The 19540-nt window shown below is 40.5% G+C and overlaps 1 protein-coding gene across 4 annotated transcripts in view; it reads left to right on the top strand.

The window, feature by feature from the left end:
• Positions 1-1902: 1902 nt before the first annotated feature.
• The window catches only part of rps6kc1 (ribosomal protein S6 kinase polypeptide 1), a 111419-nt gene continuing 93781 nt past the window's right edge, over positions 1903-19540 (top strand). For all 4 annotated transcript variants that reach the window (XR_001329350.2, XR_001329349.2, XR_001329348.2 and 1 more), the window contains exon 1: positions 1903-2186. Coding sequence is in view for 1 of the 4 variants with exons in the window: in XM_014205476.2 (XP_014060951.1) it covers positions 2085-2186 (102 nt within the window). In the remaining 3 variants the exon portion in view is untranslated. The remainder of the gene's footprint in view (positions 2187-19540) is intronic.

Genomic DNA, 19540 nt, shown 5'->3' with positions numbered 1-19540 from the left:
ACGCAGAGAGTGATACCACACTGGGTTTTAGAAAGAAAATCTGAGAAACATCTTTTTCTACCAATCTGCAGTATGTTTCTAGGGAGGGATTTCTGTATCTGGGAGGACAAAAGGTGGATTTGGCTCGAAAAGGGGTATTCGTTCTGTGGGAATTGTCATTCCTTATTGTGTCACCCATAGTCTGAACACTCGTCTCACCCATACCTGACACATCCACATTTTAACTCCCCAAGTCTCAAGGTGTCAAGCTAATTTAACTCTCGAAGGGAACCTGGTAGGCGATAGAGTGGACACGTGACAGTGACAGCATGGAATTCAAATGAGGAGATAGACAGGTGAGAGCGGGAAAATAGAAAATCTTCACTTATGAGAAATAAGTAGCCCTGTGCCACCACCGCAATGATCAGATGCTCTCGGACTATGAGAGAACACATAGTCAGATGACGAGAGAGCTGGTGGAGTAGCAATGTTCTCTGGGGTAATACATGTCTCTGTCAGAGCCAAAAGGTGTAGGGTCTGAAGGGCAACATAGGCTGAGATTAACTCAGTCTTCTTGACCGCAAATCAGCAGTTCCAAACGCTGCCGGAGACTAGGAATTCCACATGGGTTGTGCAAGCAGGATACACTAAATTAGAAGGGTTGTAGTCAAGGGATAGGAAACACACACACACTTAACAAAGCTACAAAAGAGCAAAATGAGATCATCAGAAGAAAGATAAGATACTCAAGTGAGAGAGTGGTGTGGAGCGTTCCTCTCTATCCTTCCTGGAATAACCAAGTTATTAATGCCCCCTCTGTTAATCCGAGTCCCTTGGGGTTCACCGGTTTCAAGTGGCTTTTGTCAAATTTCGACCCAATTAAGAACCAACCTCACAGACAATCGACAGAGTAAGTTCAAATATAATTGTATTCAGTATGTGACAGACAAGGGATGTTTGGGTTTTGTTATAATGCATGGCTATGCTGGACTATGCTGGACTGGACAGCCTGGACAGGCAATGGAAAGCATCTCCACATTGAGACTACCTGTAAGGGTGAAGAAGGTCGCAGTAGGTAGGGCTATCCATCAGGTCTCCTATGTGGAGGCTGTGAAAATAGCTGAAGGAGCGGGTGGAGATGAGATGGTAGTAAATACTGCTCAAGTTTGAAATAAGTCAAGAAAAATCGACATCATTGTTTCTGCAGCTGAACAATATCTGGGATTAAAATATTTCACATCTGAAGAGCTCCATGGAGTACTGTCTCAAGTAGTCCCAGCCAGAGTAGGGAAGTTTGAGTTATCGAATGACTGAAGGAGTGGGAAGATTTTTCCTGATAATACTTTTTAGTTTTTTTAGTTTTTGTTATTTTTTATCTTCCTGTAATGGAATTTACTTTTAATTTGTGAATGTATCCCTTATCCCTTCATCCCTGGTCCAGTTGGTGTGGGAATGCACCTCTAACTTTTGTTTGCAGACTGCCATAGTACCAAAGAAGAAGAAGAATTTGAGGGGCCGGTCTTTCGGCGTGTCATTTTGCAATTTGCAGCCAAAGATTTGTATAACTAACCCAGATAGTTATACAAATCTGTCATAGTGGGCAGAGCCAACGAACTAATGAGATCCTATTGGCATTTATTCGCATATTTCCGTTAGGGAACGCCTACTTTGAAGTGTGCGTGTGCAATAACTAAATTCGCCCTGGCACTCCTAAACGACACCATTTTTTGAAACTTTGGCAAAGGGTAAAGTCTATAAAACGCAGTCCACTCTATTACAGATTTTAGTTTTGGAAACAGTTTTGGAAATACACTTTGTATGGAGATCAAATGTTTCATCGATGAGAAAATTATCTGAATGACGGCAAAAATCCATCTCACTCCATATTCTCCCACTGCTGACCACAGTTGTTGGGCTTATTCTCGTCCCAATATTTGGTTGTGAGTGGAAACGCCCACCGGATACTTCACATTCATACATCCTGTGAATTATCTGGCTCATTGTTCTATCTGTGCGTAGCAGCGGCTATCTGGAACGAAGCAAAGCAGCCACGGCTTTTTAGACTGGGAATCAGCTGGCTAGCTAATGGCTATGGTTCAATCAGAATGATATCGCAGCGGGAACGAGGAGAACTTGCACGTTTTTATACTGTTACGGACCCTAAAAAGCATAAGAAAGGATATACAGTGTACAAAGTCACTGCAAGGGTAAGTTGACAGAGGCTGTGTTGTTGACAGGCAGCTACCGTTAGCTAGCTACTGTGACGTTAGTTAGCAGCTAGCTAGCTAGCTAACGTTGTCATTGTTGTTTTATCCAGTCGTAGCTACAACTGCGAATACTATTCATACGGATATGTTGTAGTTGATAAATAACGACATTGTAAACCTTATGTTGGCTCCTAATATGTGTGACATTTTTCAGTTCACCTGCTAACTTGCTCCCATTATTCAGCTAACGTTAACTAACTAGCTGTCAAACTAGTGCCTAGCTTGCGCTAGCTAATAACTAGCTCGTTTATGTCTGACAAATGAGATAGAAAGCTGCCTAGTTAGCCAAGCTCGGTGATAACACGATCAAGAGAGGAGATTACATTGAACGCCACCTTCTGCCATATCACTATATGCTAACTAGGTAGTTAGCTAACGTCGGTTAGCTTTATTGTCAATAACAGTTAACTGAACAGTGTGCAATCATGAGACCAGTAAGAAGCTGCCACTTATAAGTCTAGCTTGCTGCTGCCCCAGTATCTGTACAAGCCTTTATAGCTGTCGACGATGAGTATGACGTGGCTCCTCTCTAACGCCCAGGAAGCTCCCATTCAAAATCCCATTTGATAACTCTGCATGCGTTATAATGTCAAAATACTTTAGTTACTCACAAAATATGGGGTTTCGCTGAGTAACTATCTGAATTTACTCCCGTTATGGCTGGTATGTACTTACAAAAAGGTCAAGCAACCCGAAAACAATGTACAAGTAACCGAAAAAATGCCTATTTGGCAGTGGTGGAAAAACTACTAAATTGTCATACTTGAGAAAAAGTAAAGATACAGTACCTTAATAGAAAATGACTCAAGTAAAAGTCACTCAGTAAAATTCTACTTGATTAAAAGTCTAAAAGTATTTGGTTTTAAATATACTTAAGTATCGAAAGTAAATGGAATTGCTAAAATGTACTTAAGTTTCAAAAGTAAGAGTGTAAACCATTTAAAATTCCTTATATTAAGCAAACCAGACAGCACCATTTAAATTAATTTTTTATTGACGCATAGCCAGGGGCACACTCCAACACTCAGTCATAATTTACACATGAATCATTTGTCTTTAGTGAGTCTGTCAGATCAGATGCGGTAGGGATAACCAGGGATGTTTTCTTGATAAGTGAATTGGACCATTTTCCAGTCAAAATGTAACGAGTACTTTTGGGTGTCAGGGAACATGTATGGATTAAAAAGTACATCATTTTATTTTGGAATGCAGTCAAGTAAAAGTTAGCAAAAATATAAATGGTGAAGTACAGATACCCCAAAAAAACGACTTAAATACTTTACACCACTGCTCCTCGACACCTCTGTGTTGGGCTGTTGTAGACTTTCGACCTGTGCTTAGCAGTAAGGTTAGAGCTCCTCAGAATCCTTGGGACGTGAGTGCTTATACAGTTTCATTTAGACCTTATTTGGAAGTACATACTGGCCGTGACGCTTGCAGAGCTGTCTAGTGGTTTCAATCAGAGCTTCCAGAGCGTTAGAGAGGAAACACGTCATACTCACTCATTGTCAACATTCCTAGTACACAGATACTGGGGCGTCTAGTTGCATACATTTTACTAATCAGTCTCAGTAAGTGCTTATGCAGCTTGAGAGAAACTGCAGTCTATGCAATTTATTGTCTAGCAAAAGGAAGTCCATGGCAACGACCCAAAGTGACCCATTGTGCAAGAGTAATCATCGTTGCATCCAGACCCACTCCTGGAGATGTTGACACTCTACCTTTTAGTTTGTATTTCACATCAGATTCAGAAAGGTCACATCCCAGCAACACAGATTTTAGCACTATCAGAGATTATTCTCCAAAGGGAACCGTATCAAGTCTTTCCAATGGCTACAATACCACACAACCAGTTCAGTGTCACACACACTCACCCAAACAAGTGAAAAAGGGTTGATTTTGTCACAAAGATGCTGATGGGAGAGAGAAAGGGTTATATAATTTCCTCCTTTGTCTGTCTCTGGCTCTGTCACTGTGAGTGGTGCAGGAGGTCAGAATACTACAGGGTTTTGAAACTGGGACACTCTCAGACAGAATGAGTCGTCAGTCTGCCCACAATGTTCTAAGGCGAGGGACAGAAATAATGAATAAATAGATGCTTCCATACCCACTACTGCAGCTTTTTTCTGTATCAGAAATGGGCTTAGGCGGTGGGTGTGACAGGGGGGTGTGGCAGAGGGCAGGGCAATGAGCATAATTGGTCGTTGGCTCGGCTACATTTTAGAGAGAATTTGAGGCCCCTATCTTTGCACTGTAGACATTTTTGCATTTAAGACAATTTCCTGTAATTCTATACATTTCTCCATGGAGCTGAGATTTAGTAAATTTTTAAGTTAATTTCCTGCAGTTCTACACATTTTGCTATGCAGCTGAGAGAAAATGTAGCATTTTTAAAGCTAGGTTCCTGTAATTCTTTGCATTTTGCCATGTCTATTGCGGTTCTTTTGCTCGACAATAATAATAAAATGAATATTGCTAAATTTGCATTTTCAATTCTCTCTGACTGTCTAGCTTTTATTTTGGTGATTGTTAGTTCTCAAATATTTAAAAAAATATATAGGTCCATTATCTTTTCTACATACTTTATATCTGGTTTTAGTGGTTTAAGTTGAAACTTTGTGTTTTCCTATCCTGAAAAGTAATAATAATAAAAAAAACATTTTTTTATGCTTTTTGGACTTAGGCTACCCCAAAAAACGCTAAAATCAAAACAAACTTTATTTGTCACATGCGCCGAGTACAGCAAGTTTAGACTTTATGGTGAAATGCTTACTTACAAGCCCTTAACCAACAGTGCAGTTCAAGAAGACTTAAGAAAATATTAACCAAGTAGATGAAAACAAAAACTAATACAAAGTAACACAGTAACGAGGCTATATACAAGGGCCACCGGTACCGAGTCAGTGTGCGGGGGTACAGGTTAGTTGAGGTAATTTGTACATGTAGGTGGGGGTGAAGTGACTATGCATAGATGATAAACAGCGAGAAGCAGCAGTGTACAAAAGGGGGGGGGTCAATGTAAATTGTCCGGTGGCGATTTTTATTAATTGTTCAGCAGTCATATACCTTGGGGGTAGAAGCTGTTGAGGAGCCTTTTGGTCCTAGACTTGGCGCTCCGGTACCGCTTGCCATGTGGTAGCAGAGAAAACAGTCTATAACTTGGGTGACTGGAGTCTCTGACAATTTTATGGGCTTTCCTCTGGCCTATTGTATAGGTCCTGGATGGCAGGAAGCTTGGCCCCAGTGATGTACTGGGCCGTTCGCACTACCCTCTGTAGCGCCATACGGCCAGATGCCGAGCAGTTGCCATACCAGGTGGTGATGCAACCAGTCAGGATGCTCTCGATGGTGCAGCTGTAGAACCTTTTGAGCATCTGGGGACGCATGCCAAATCTTTTCAGTCTCCTGAGGGGGAAAAGGTTTTGCCCTTTTCAAGACTATCTTGGTGTGTTTGGACCATGATAGTTTGTTGGTGATGTTGTTGGTGATACCAAGGAACTTGAAACTCTCGACCCACTCCACCACAGCCCTGTCGATGTTAATGGGGGCCTGTTCGGCCCGCCTTTTCCTGTAGTCCACGATCAGCTCCTTTGTCTTGCTCACATTGAGGGAGAGGTTGTTGTCCTTGCACCACACTGCCAGTTCTCTGACCTCCCTATGGGCTGTCTCGTTGTTGGTGATCAGGCCTACAGTGCTTCCTCCTTTTACCTTACTAGGGTAGGGGGCACTATTTTCACCTCCGGATGAAAAGCGTGCCCAAGGTAAACAGCCTGCTACTCAGGCCCAGAAGCTAGGATATGCATATAATTAGTATATTTTGATAGAAAACACTCCAAAGTTTCTAAAACTGTTAAAATAATGTCTGTGAGTATAACAGAACTGAAATGGCAGGTGAAAACCTGAGGAAAATCCATCCAGGAAGTGCCATTATTTTGAAATGGCTGTTTTTCCAATTAAAGGCTATCCACCATTTAAAGGGATAGGACCCAGATTCCGTTCCCTATGGTTTCCACTAGAAGTGAACAGTCTTTAGACATTGTTTCATGCTTTTTTTCTGAAAAATGAGGGAGAATGACCACATTGAGTCAGTGGATAGTGGGATGTCCCCAGAGCTGGTTCCTGTGCACGACCGAGAGCGCGCCTTTCTTGTTTTTCTTTTATATTGACGATGCTATTGTCCGGTTGAAATATTATCGATTATTTAGGCTAAAAACAACCTGAGGATTGATTATAAACATCGTTTGACATGTTTCTACGAACTTTACGGATACTATTTGGAATTTGTCTGCCTCTTGTGACCGCATTTGAGCCATTGGATTACTGAACAAAACGCGCCAACAAAATGGAGGTTTTTGGATATGAAGAGGGACTTTATTGAACAAAACAAACATTTATTGTGTAACTGAGAGTCTTGTGAGTGCAACCATACAAAGATCATCAAAGATAAGTGATCAATTTTATTGCTATTTCTGACTTTCGCGACTAGTCTACTTGGCTGGTAACTAACTGTATTTAATAATAATAATAATAATAATATGTATATATATTTCACCTTTTATTTAACCAGGTAGGCAAGTTGATAACAAGTTCTCATTTGCAATTGCGACCTGGCCAAGATAAAGCAAAGCAGTTCGACACATACAACAACACAGAGTTACACATGGAGTAAAACAAACATACAGTCAATAATACAGTAGAAAAATAAGTCTATATACAATGTGAGCAAATGAGGTGAGATAAGGGAGGTAAAGGCAAAAAAGGCCATGGTGGAAAAGTAAATACAATATAGCAAGTAAAACACTGGAATGGTAGAATTGTAGTGGAAGAAAGTGCAAAGTAGAAATAGAAATAATGGGGTGCAAAGGAGCTAAATAAATAAATACAGTAGGGGAAGAGGTAGTTGTTTGGGCTAAATTACAGATGGGCTAATGTGATGTTTTGTCTGCTGAGCGTTATCCTCAGATAATCGCATGGTTTGCTTTCGCCGTAAAGCCTTTTTGAAATCTGACATGGTGGCTGGATTAACAACAAGTTAAGCTTTATTTTGATGTATTACACTTGTGATTTCATGAAAGTTAAATATTTATAGTAATTTGAATTTGGCGCTCTGCAATTTCAACGGATGTTGGACAGGGGGGACGCTACCGTCCCACACCCCCTAGAGAGGTTACAAGTTGCGAGCTTGCATTGCGGGACTTAGAGGTACCCAGAGTCACGGCTTCATTGCTCCAGACCACCACAAGGGGGAGTTAAAGCACTCATTATGCATTTGGTCATATAAAAACCTTGGGACCCAATCATATCGAGTGGTCCCTGGGTGAAGATGGCTGACAAAACATTATGGTGGAACCAACTGTAAGTAGTTATAACGTCATACGAGTCAAGCAACAAAAAAAATACAATTGAGAGGAATATGTTGATGTAGAGACAAACATTTGTGCATATTTTTTTGTCATAAAGTTAATTTACGAAAATCGCTATTTAGCAAGTTAGCTGACTAGCTAGTGTTATGACAGGATAATTCATTTATAATTCGTGTTGTTTAATGTTTTAGGGACTCCTGAGAGAACCAGCAAACCAGACTGTCGTCTTGTGAAACAGTGGCTGTAAAGAATCTAGCTAGATAAAGCATTTACTGCAAATTGAATGTACAATTGTGTAAGCTTGCCTTGCAATGCATCTGAAGTAACATAGATGGCTAACTATTTACTTGCTTATTGTGTTGTGGAGGATAAAAACAACTGTATGCCTATGGGTGTGTAGCTAGCTACAGTATGTAGCCCGTCTGTGTATGGACCCTAAAACGTTAGGTTCTGAATTAATATTCATACTAATCTATGAACCTCAGCTGTCATAGTTGTTGTATCAACTTCAAGTCTGAATGGCATAAATGAAGCCTATGAATAGATGAGAATATAATAACTTTGTGCTAAGGATGCAAGGTCTATATACGTACTGTACGTACTCCTATATATGTACTGTAGTTATTACCACGCATGAGATTCCCACATTGTAGCCTGGTGCAGTTCAGGTATGAATCTCTGAGACATACTTTTTCAGTCATATCAAACTCCATAATTTAAATGATGCTGTGTCTGCATGCATGTATTACAATTATACACTTCAACAGTGTTTACCGCTCCTGGGACATCAGTGATTACACATTGTAACTATGCAATAGACTAGAAACATGATTTAAGTAAAGGCTGACTTGTAATTCATATATACAGAAAAAAAAAACTATGCATATCTAACTGATATAAGGTGAATGCACCAATTTGTAAGTCGCTCTGGATAAGAGCGTCTGCTAAATGACGTAAATGTAACTCCCTTCATCTACATTAATCTGAGCACACAGGATAGTATTTCAATAAGATACTTAATTTCAACCAGTGGAGAATGTGAAACGCTTTATTGAAAGAAGTTCATTATCCAGGTGTTATAAATACATAATACATGCATTATGATAATTGTAATATATTATAAATACAAGTTCAATCTGTACTTCAATGCACATATGGTGTGCATTATAAAACAAGGAAGAAAGACGAGGTGGGGAGAGAGGTGTAGAAGACAGAAAGGGAAAGAGGTAAGAACAGCGGCAGACAGCATATGATTAACGAATTAATGAATTCTCTCAGTTCATCACAATTGCGGTGTCTCCTAACCTGGGGGCCCAAGGCTGGTTATCTTAACCTTTTTGGGCTACCCCCCCACTTCTCTCAATTTCCGCCTGAAGACATACCCAAATCTGTCTGTAGCTCAGGCCCAGATGCAAGGATATGCATTTTCTTGGTATCATTTGAAAGGAAACACTCTGAAGTTTGTGGAAATGTGAATTGAATGTAGGAGAATATAACACAATAGATCTGGTAGAAGAAAATACAAGGAAACAAACATACGTTTTCTGGTTTTTGTTATTGTTGCATCTTTCAACTGAACAGGAACAGCCAAACATTCAGATAGAAATGATCCCCAGCATCCTATGCAGAACATGAGGTCAACAGTATCTGAGAAAAGTTTCAGACACATCTTCAGGAATGAGCGAGCTACATGACATTGAGCATGAAGTCACCCAGGTGTCCCACACAAATGTACCCAAGTGGCCGAATTGGTACAGTGATACATTTTGATGTAAAAAAAACTATATACAAAATACAAAAATTATATTCTAACACACCCCTCAAAAAAAAAGTACCCAAAAAATTCAAAATATGAAATTTTGAAAAACTTTTAAGTAACAAGGGTAACTATTTACAGACATACAATGTACAATATTGTGAGGACCCTCAGTCCTCTACACAAAACTGTGCTGCTGGTGCCATGGCCCATAGCAGTCTCTTTCTGCTGTAAAGCATAGAGTTACTGAGCAGGTGGTACATGTGATGGGGCATTTCCTGTGACAAAGGGCACAGCGTCGCCTCCCCACTGTGCCCTTTTTACCCTGAGGCACATTCATGTCTGCAGAGATGAATTTGGGCAGGTGAACACCACTGGTTGAAGGAGCAGAAGAGGTAGAGGGGACAGAAGGTGCTGCAGTGGACTTGCTGTAGCTAGCAAGCTCCTGGATGAGCAGCTCTCGGAAGGCTAGCTGTGAGATGGGGGTCTTTCCACAGCTCTTGGCCATTTCCTTCTGGATGATGAAGGAATTAACCACAGCAATGTCAACGAAATGATAGAAAAAAGTATTGTACCATTTCATGGTCTTGTGGAGAACATTATAGTAGCCTGTCAGTGCATTTGACAGGTCTACACCCCCCATGCTCTTGTTATAGTCCTTGATAGCTGCAGGAATGGGGACATATTTTGTGGTCCATGCCCCAGTAGCGCCCTTCACACGCCTGACGACGTGATCTCCACTGAAGGACTTGTGGATACTGGAGCACATGACCACCTCTCTGGTATCCATCGACTTCACAAAGAGCAGGCCATCTTGGCGAATCCATCGCATGCTACCCCGCTCAGCCCGCTTAGGCATGTCGTTCTCCTTGGTTTTTGGAAAGCCCACTCTGTTGGGCTGAATGGTGCCACAAGCCCACATATCCAGCTTCTTCAGGTCTGAACAGGGTAGGGCTTGTGTAGAAATTGTCCAGAAAAAGTTTGTAGCCCTTCCCCAGCAGTTGAAAATGTAATAATGCCATGACAGAATCATAGCTGAGTCCCTTACCGGTCGCAAAACTGCTCTTCCCCTCATAAACAACAAAATTGCACATGTATGCACACGCAGAATCATCCAAAACAACCAGTTTGTAACCCCATTTAGTTGGTTTGTTACGCATGTATTGTTTTAGGCTGATTCTGGCCTTTGAGGCTACCATCCTCTCATCGATGGAAAGGTTCTGGGTGGGCTGAAAATAGGTCTTGCAGGCCTTAACCACACTGTGGTAGAGGTTTTATTTTGCAGAGCCTATCATAACCTGCTGTGCCTCGCTTGTTCTCGTTGTCCTCATCAACTTTAGGGTCACTGATGTGAAGCGCCCGTGAAATTGTCAGAAACCTTTTGCATGACATGACAGTGGAGGGGAAAGGCAGTTGATAGAGGGGAGCAGTTTTCCAGTAGTGTTTCAGGGTTTTCAGCTTCACTAGACCCATGTATATGACCATTGACAAATAACAAAAAATATCTGACATGGAAATGGGCTTCCATACCTCTTTCTTGCCTGCCTGCTTCTTAGCACCATATTTGTTAGTGTTCAAGCAAGGGAATCAATAACTGAAGATGTAAAAAACAGTTGAAAAAGTTGCATGGGGCTGTAGTTGGAGGACCTTTTCGGTCTGAATATTGGAGGTGGTGGGCCCACATCCTCCTCAAGCACAGAGTGCCAACGACCCTCCTCCTCTCTGATTGCTGGTTTCTCTTTTCCCCACCTCCGCTTCTTTGTCACAGACTTCACACCTGGCCGGGCGGGGGTAGGTGTGGAGCCGGAGACAGCAGGGGTCCGGCTAGATGAACCAGCTCCTGTGGGGGATGGGCACCTTGGCAGTGGGGGCTCCCAGTCAGAATTGGAAGGACTGTGAAGACAGACACACAGATTATATATAGAATAGTTTAGATAAAATACATGTAAAACATGCATACATGTAAAAAAATATCTAATATATACAGACAGACACACTCAATGTTTAGCCATGTGTACTTCACACGTTTCATTACTGATTTAAAAAAAATATATATATATATATATATATATCTCATACAAAATAAAAGTTAAAAAAAATATGTATATATATGTCACCCAAAAAAAGAAATATAAATATATATATATATCTCCAAACAACTCAAATGAATAATATTTGATATTATTAATTTCAAACAATGGCATGAGAGGTACTTTCCATTCCAAAATTGCGTCCTCTCCATGCAAAAACATTTCCTCAAACTGGGAGTCCAAACTTGACTCACAATCCGACTCCTCTTCAAGTAATTCTGTGTCACTATCTCTATAAATTTCATCGATAATGTCGTGTAGATCTGTATACCTGGACTTTGCCTTTGATTTTCCAGATTTACTCGCCATAATTCTATCGATGAAATAGCTGACAATGATCTCGACTCAAAACTGCTACGCGCAAACAATGTGGCTCCTTCAGGTAGAAGTTTCAATGGCGAATGGCTGTGTTACGCTCGACTTTCGTTCAAGAGCTTGTCTTCCCGGATATAACCATTTAGATATTGCCGTTTACCTCAGCTCATTGGCTATCTACCAAGCTAGATTTCAAGATGATCAGTGGTCATTGGGCCGAAATACAGTCAATCAACGAAGCACTGGTCATATCATTGGCGCGCAATGAGGTCATTGTTTGGTGTGTTCAAATCAGTTCCTTTCGGTCAATACGTCCCGCAAAAAGAACAATCAAGTATGGCTGTGTTACTAACAAACAGAGAATTGCAATGAAACCAACCATGACTGGATAAACGTGTGTTTAGCGTGAGTAATTACATCGAATGCTTCATCGAAAGTTGAAGGAGACGGAATTCATGACACTAGCTGTTTAGAAAATGTTTTGTGTTAGGCTATAAAAATGGATTTTATCGAACAAAACGACCATTTATTGTGAAGATTGGGCCTTTTGTATCGCCAAAAGAAGATCTTCAAAGGTAATTGATTATTTTATTGCTATTTCTGACTTTAGTGACGCTAATGCTTGGTTGGAAAATGCTAGTAATGCTTGTGTTTGCGGGACGCTGTCCTCAGATTATTATGTATGCTTTCGCCGCAAATCCTTTTTGAAATCGGACATTGCGGCTGGATTAACAAGATGTTAAGCTTTTAAATTATGTAAGATGCATGTATTTACAAGAATGTTTAATATTACGAATTGTGTATTTAGAATTTTTTCTCTCTGCTATTTCACCGGATGTTAGGCAGGTCCACCTAGCCCATAGAAGTTAACCTGTTGGGGATAGGGGGCAGTATTTGCACGGCTGGATAAAAAACGTACCCGATTTAATCTGGTTACTACACCTGCCCAGTAACTAGAATATGCATATAATTATTGGCTTTGGATAGAAAACACCCTAAAGTTTCTAAAACTGTTTGAATGGTGTCTGTGAGTATAACAGAACTCCTATGGCAGGCCAAAACCTGAGAAGATTTCAAGCAGGAAGTGGCCTGTCTGAGAAGTAGTGTTTCATCTTGGCTCTTTTTATTAAAGACTCAGGATCTGTGCAATAACGTGACACTTCCTACGTCTTCCATAGGGTCTCAGAGCCCGGGAAAACGTTGAACGATATCGAGGCAGGCTCTGGCTGAAACACTTTATCGCTTTTGGCAAGTGGCCACTCAGAGTACTATGGGCTTAGGCGCGTGCCCGCTTCGACCGAATGGTTTCTTTTCCTTTGTCTGTTTATCTAAACGCAGATTCCCGGTCGGAATATTATCGCTTTTTTTTATGAGAAAAATGGCATAAAAATTGATTTTAAACAGCGGTTGACATGCTTCGAAGTACGGTAATGGAATATTTAGAATTCTCTTGTCACGAATTGCGCCATGCTCGTCACCCTTATTTAGCCTTTAGGATAGTGTCTCGAACGCACGAACAAAACGCCGCGCAAGCGTCCCACCTAGCCCATAGAGGTTAAGAGCGGGTGAGGTGGTGATGACGGGTCTGGCTTCCTCTCTCACATCAAAACATACCTGCAAACGAGAGACGGATGGATAGAGAGAGAGCATGATTAAACCTTTTTTTTTTTTTATTCTAACACAGTCAGTCATCATAATCATCAGGAGGTGAAATGCAGAACTGACCTTGGTTCATTAACTCTGGGACTACTACATCTGTCTGTATTTCAATGTAAAGCATCTCTTTAATAATACTTCTTTTTGACCCGACCAAGTGACCTCTCACCGATTATAATGCTGTGCCCTCTGTCAGCCAGTTCAGATGCGGGACGGGTTCACCAAAACCGCTGATATAACCTAGAGGATTTAGGGAGAAGGGGGGAGAGGGATGAAGTGAAGAAGAGACTGTTATTGTGTGTGTGTGGTCTCACCTGGTGTCCACACTAAGTGGCTGCAGAGTACTTTATGCTGAAAAACAGACACATGAGGACAAACAATAGAAGATAATGTCAATATAAGATACTGTATGTGACCCAGACACCTATCAGTGTACCTGAAACATTTAAATATCGAGGGCTTTGTCTCACCACTTCGTTATTGCAAGGCTAACCCCCAGGTAAATCATGACTTGGCAGCAACAGATAGTCCAGTGAAAATGGCAGTGTTTGTGGTGTAAATCTGAAAATTAGCAGCTGACATCTTTAGGGTTTTTTAATTAATGCATGTGAGACAGGTTCCATGTACTACAAGACAGGCAGAGACGAAGAGAGAAAAAGAACACAGAACAGTTTAATTACCTCTGGTTAAGGACACTTTTGCCAGCAATAAAGCTTCCACGGCCTGTTCCTCGGACAGTGAACATCTGGCAATTATCTACATTTTCAACCCCTTGATCAGCTCGCTCTCTGAAAGTAAAGAAGATGGCTTATTTTTTGTAGATATGAAAAAAACAACATATGACCATTCAATCTTAAGCAGCAATGTAATTTTCAGGATACGTCAATACAGCGTAGAAAGCTTAACCTCTCTAGGGTAGGGGGCAGTATTTGCACGGCCGGATAAAAAAACGTACCCGATTTAATCTGGTTATTACTACTGCCCAGAAACTAGAATATGCATATAATTATTGGCTTTGGATAGAAAACACCCTAAAGTTTCTAAAACTGTTTCAATGGTGTCTGTGAGTATAACAGAACTCATATGGCAGGCAAAAACCTGAGAAGATTCCTTACAGGAAGCGCCCTCTCTGACCATTTCTTGGGCTTCTACACTCTCTTTATTGAAAACTGAGGATCTCTGCTGTAACGTGACACTTCCAACGGCTCCCATAGGCTCTCAGAAGGCGGCAAAACGCTGAATGATCTCTTTGCAGGCCCTGGCTGAAAAACAGTAGCGCATTTGGATAATGGTCGTTCAGAGAACAATGAGACTGAGGCGCGTGCACGAGGCGACACCATGGGTTTTTTTTTTCGTCTTTGAACGTAAACAGGGTTTCCCGGTCGGAATATTATCGCTTTTTTACGAGAAAAATCGCATAAAAATAGATTTTAAACAGCGGTTGACATGCTTCGAAGTACGGTAATGGAATATTTAGAATTCTTTTGTCACGAAACGCGTCGGGCGGGGTCACCCTTCGGATAGTGTCTTGAACGCACGAACAAAACAGAGGATATTTGAACATAACTATGGATTATTTTGAACCAAACTAACATTTGTTATTGAAGTAGAAGTCCTGGGAGTACATTCTGACGAAGAACAGCAAAGGTAATCACATTTTTCTAATAGTAAATCGGAGTTTGGTGAGGGCTAAACTTGGTGGGTGTCAAATTAGCTAGCCCGTGATGGCTGGGCCATCTACTCAGAATATTGCAAAATGTGCTTTTGCCAAAAAGCTATTTTAAAATCGGACATAGCGATTGCATAAAGGAGTTCTGTATCTATAATTCTTAAAATAATTTGTTTTTTGTGAAGTTTGCGGTGGGTATGCTAGTTCTGAACGTCACATGCTAATGTAAAAAGCAGTTTTTTGATATAAATATGAACTTGATTGAACAAAACGTGCATGTATTGTATAACAATGTCCTAGGTGTGTCATCTGATGAAGATCATCAAAGGTTAGTGCTGCATTTAGCTGTGGTTTGGGTTTATGTGACATTATATGCTAGCTTGAAAAATGGGTGTCTGATTATTTCTGTCTGGGTACTCTGCTGACATAATCTAATGTTTTGCTTTCGTTGTAAAGCCTTTTTGAAATCGGACAGTGTGGTTAGATTAACGAGAGTCTTATCTTTAAAATGGTGTAAAATAGTCATATGTTTGAGAAATTGAAGTAATAGCATTTCTAAGGTATTTGAATAACGCGCCACGGGATTCCACTGGCTGTTGAGTAGGTGGGACGATTTCGTCCCACATACCCTAGAGAGGTTAACACCAGGCTGGTATTGTGGTTGTTCATTAGGTGATGGTAAATATGCAATGATACCTGCACCGTCTACACGCTGCAAAGACTCGCTAACTCTTCGTGACAGACATATTGTGTTCTTTCATCCTTGTGTAAATAAAGCTAACTGTTACACTGTCATGAAATATGACTATATATCCACTATGAAACATATGACATGGCCTGCTTATGAGTTGCCATGAAAGAAAGTTAGATTAATTCAACTGAAAATGGCGAGAAAAGGCGTTCATAGCTAAATACTTTTGGTTAGCTTGAGAATAATAATTGCATTATTTATCATTCTACGGTATGTATATGTAATATAGTACAATGTTATGAACCGACACAGAATCGTAGGAGCTATGTAAAAGTTGGACGGAAGAACGCCCAGTTCTGCTTACCTGAGATGCCATCATCACACAGTCCTTCTTCGTATGACTTCCTTTGTGTTGGAAAAAGTTTGCTTTCAGAACAATTATTTTTTATTGAAAAAAAAAAAAAAAAGTTTTGCTCTTGATAAAAAGACACAAATGTACCTCCATAGCTTATAACAATTTGCCTGTGAATAACCACACCTTCATACAAAACAAACGTGCTACTGTATGCAGATTTCTTGACGCACAACCGAAGATGGTGCCATATCCTGTCAGCACGCCCACAAGCGAGCCACTCAGGCGCAGAATGATGACGCGTGGAAGAGGGAAAGGAATGAGATTGGAACAACCAAACTTTGTTGCAAGTTGGGGAAGGGGGCTAATAGCTGAACAATAGACTTCAACCTTTACTAAAGAATAGTCTAATAGCCGAGCTAGTTGTGATTCTCCCCCCCCCACCCCCCCCACATCACAGACCAGATTTGCCCTAACGACCAAGGGGTAGCTTGCTACTCAATGTAATAAAAATAAAGTAATGACCTTTCAAATAAGTTACCTTACAAGTTATGTTGGCTGACAATGTGTTAGCTATGCTGTCCTTACGAACCACAGAGCATATTACAGCATTATGTACCGGTATGTTAGTTAGCTACCTAACATTAGTAGTTAGACATCAAACTTGCCAGTATATTAACTATAGGCTATCTAACTATCCAACGTTTATTGACTTGATTATTTCCATAATTCTTAGCTTAGCTAAATGTTATAATTGTTGTGCATTCTCAATGGACACTCGGGTGCGTTCGTAAATTCGCTCTGGCTATCTACATCGATTTCAGAGCACTCTCGTCTGAGTGTACTAGAGCGCAGAATAAAGAATTTGCGAGCGCTCAGCACCAGTTAAATATGGCCGGTGTCAGTAAACGTCGGCAGAAAAGCGTAATTCAATTGTTTCCAGTCACAAGCGCTCTGGTTAACACAAACTGCCTAACCAGCTCTGCTAGGGTGAGTAAAATGATCAGAGTGATCTCATTTGTGTCTGGAAGTAGCTAGCAAGCTAGCCAACGTTAGCTTGGGTGTTTGACTGCCGTTCTAAGGCCAGAACACTCAAATCAACCCTACTCCTCGGCCCGAACATCCAGTGTGTGCTCCGAGAGCGAAACTGTCTGAACGCTCTGAATTTATGAGCGCCACGTTGTACAGCGCCATATTTTCTATTCCATTCTAATGGTGACCCCCAGGGTTTTTCATTTTTCATGGAATAGAAACACCATAATATTAATCAAATTAATTAAGCAAGTACAAGTCAAAAGTTTGGACACACCTACTCAATCCAGGATTTTTCTTTATTTTTACTATTTTCCACATTGTAGAATAATAGTGAAGACATCACAACTATGAAATAACACAGGTCTCCTGCGTGCCCCGCATTCCGTAGTACAGACATGGCCTGCTCTCCTTTTATGTAAGGAATTAGGCACTTTTCCAAGTTACTACAGAATGTATTGTAGACTGCACAGTAGCCTAATAAACAAATAAACACACTTTGTTAATAAAATAATGATAAAAAAATATTCTTTCAAATTGCAGATGTTCATTTAGTTATGGATCCATAACAAATTACTATGGGAATAAATATCACTGATTTACAGAAATATTGGAACAAAGTTGTCTAATGAAGGTCAACTATTTAGAATCCTCCACTCCTGTAGGCTACTCTCTACCGTCACGTTGTACAGCGCCATATTTTCCATTCCATCCGAATGGAAACCCTGAGGGTTTAGTTTTTTGTTTTTCTCTGAATAGAAACACCATAATATTAATCAAATGAATTAACCTCTTACATCTAGACGTAACGCTAGCGGAACACCTGCTCCAATATCCAATGATAGGCGTGGCGTGAATTACAGATTCCTCAAAAATACAAAAACTTAAATTTTTCAAACATATGACTATTTCACAGCATTTTAAAGACAAGACTCTCCTTTATCTAACCACACTGTCCGATTTCAAAAAGGCTTTACAGCGAAAGCAAAACATTAGATTATGTCAGCAGAGTACCAAGCCAGAAATAATCAGACACCCATTTTTCAAGCTAGCATATAATGTCACAAAAACCCAGAAAACAGCTAAATGCAGCACTAACCTTTGATGATCTTCATCAGATGACACACCTAGGACATTATGTTATACAATACATGCATGTTTTGTTCAATCAAGTTCATATTTATATCAAAAACCAGCTTTTTACATTAGCATGTGACGTTCAGAACTAGCATACCCCCCGCAAACTTCCGGGGAATTTACTAAATTACTCACGATAAACGTTCACAAAAAGCATAACAATTATTTTAAGAATTATAGATACAGAACTCCTTTATGCAATCGCGGTGTCCGATTTTAAAATAGCTTTTTGGTGAAAGCACATTTTGCAATATTCTAAGTACATAGCCCAGCCATCACGGGCTAGCTATTTAGACACCCGGCAAGTTTAGCCTTCACCAAAATCAGATTTACTATTATAAAAGTTTGATTACCTTTTGTTGTCTTCGTCAGAATGCACTCCCAGGACTGCTACTTCAATAACAAATGTTGGTTTGGTCCAAAATAATCCATCGTTATATCCGAATAGCGGCGTTTTGTTCGTGTGTCCCAGACACTATCCGAAATGGTAAATCAGGGTCACGCGCATGGCGCAATTCGTGACAAAAAAATTCTAAATATTCCATTACCGTACTTCGAAGCATGTCAACCGCTGTTTAAAATCCATTTTTATGCAATTTATCTCGTAAAAAAGCGATAATATTCCGACCGGGAATCTCCTTTTCGGCAAACAGAGGAAAAAGGGCACGCGCCTAAGCCCACAGTCCCTTGATCGGCCACTTGAGAAAGGCGATAATGTGTTTCAGCCTGGGGCTGGGATGACGACATTCAGGTTTTTCCCGGGCTCTGAGCGCCCATGGAAGACGTAGGAAGTGTCACGTTAGAGCAGAGATCCTTTGTAAAAGATAGAGATGGCAAAGAAGTTCAAGAAATGGTCAGACAGGCCACTTCCTGTAAAGGAATCTCTCAGGTTTTGACCTGCCATTTGAGTTCTGTTATACTCACAGACACCATTCAAACAGTTTTAGAAACTTTGGAGTGTTTTCTATCCAAAGCCAGTAATTATATGCATATTCTAGTTACTGGGCAGGAGTAGTAACCAGATTAAATCGGGTACGTTTTTTTTATCCAGCCGTGAAAATACTGCCCCCTAGCCATAACAGGTTAAGCCAAATTTAAATCAATCCCATATACTATGTTATTACAAAAAAGGTTTTACATTCTCTGGTAATGCCAATACGGAATACTACCAAATGCAGAATTCTGCGGCAGCACGCAAGGTGTGCCGCAGTATGACGCTACTTTTAAAGAAGG

This window comes from Salmo salar, chromosome ssa06 (assembly GCF_905237065.1).
Source record: "Salmo salar chromosome ssa06, Ssal_v3.1, whole genome shotgun sequence".
Classification (NCBI taxonomy): domain Eukaryota; kingdom Metazoa; phylum Chordata; class Actinopteri; order Salmoniformes; family Salmonidae; genus Salmo; species Salmo salar.
Note: the sequence above shows the minus strand (reverse complement) of the source record. Positions and strands in the feature narration are given on the sequence as shown.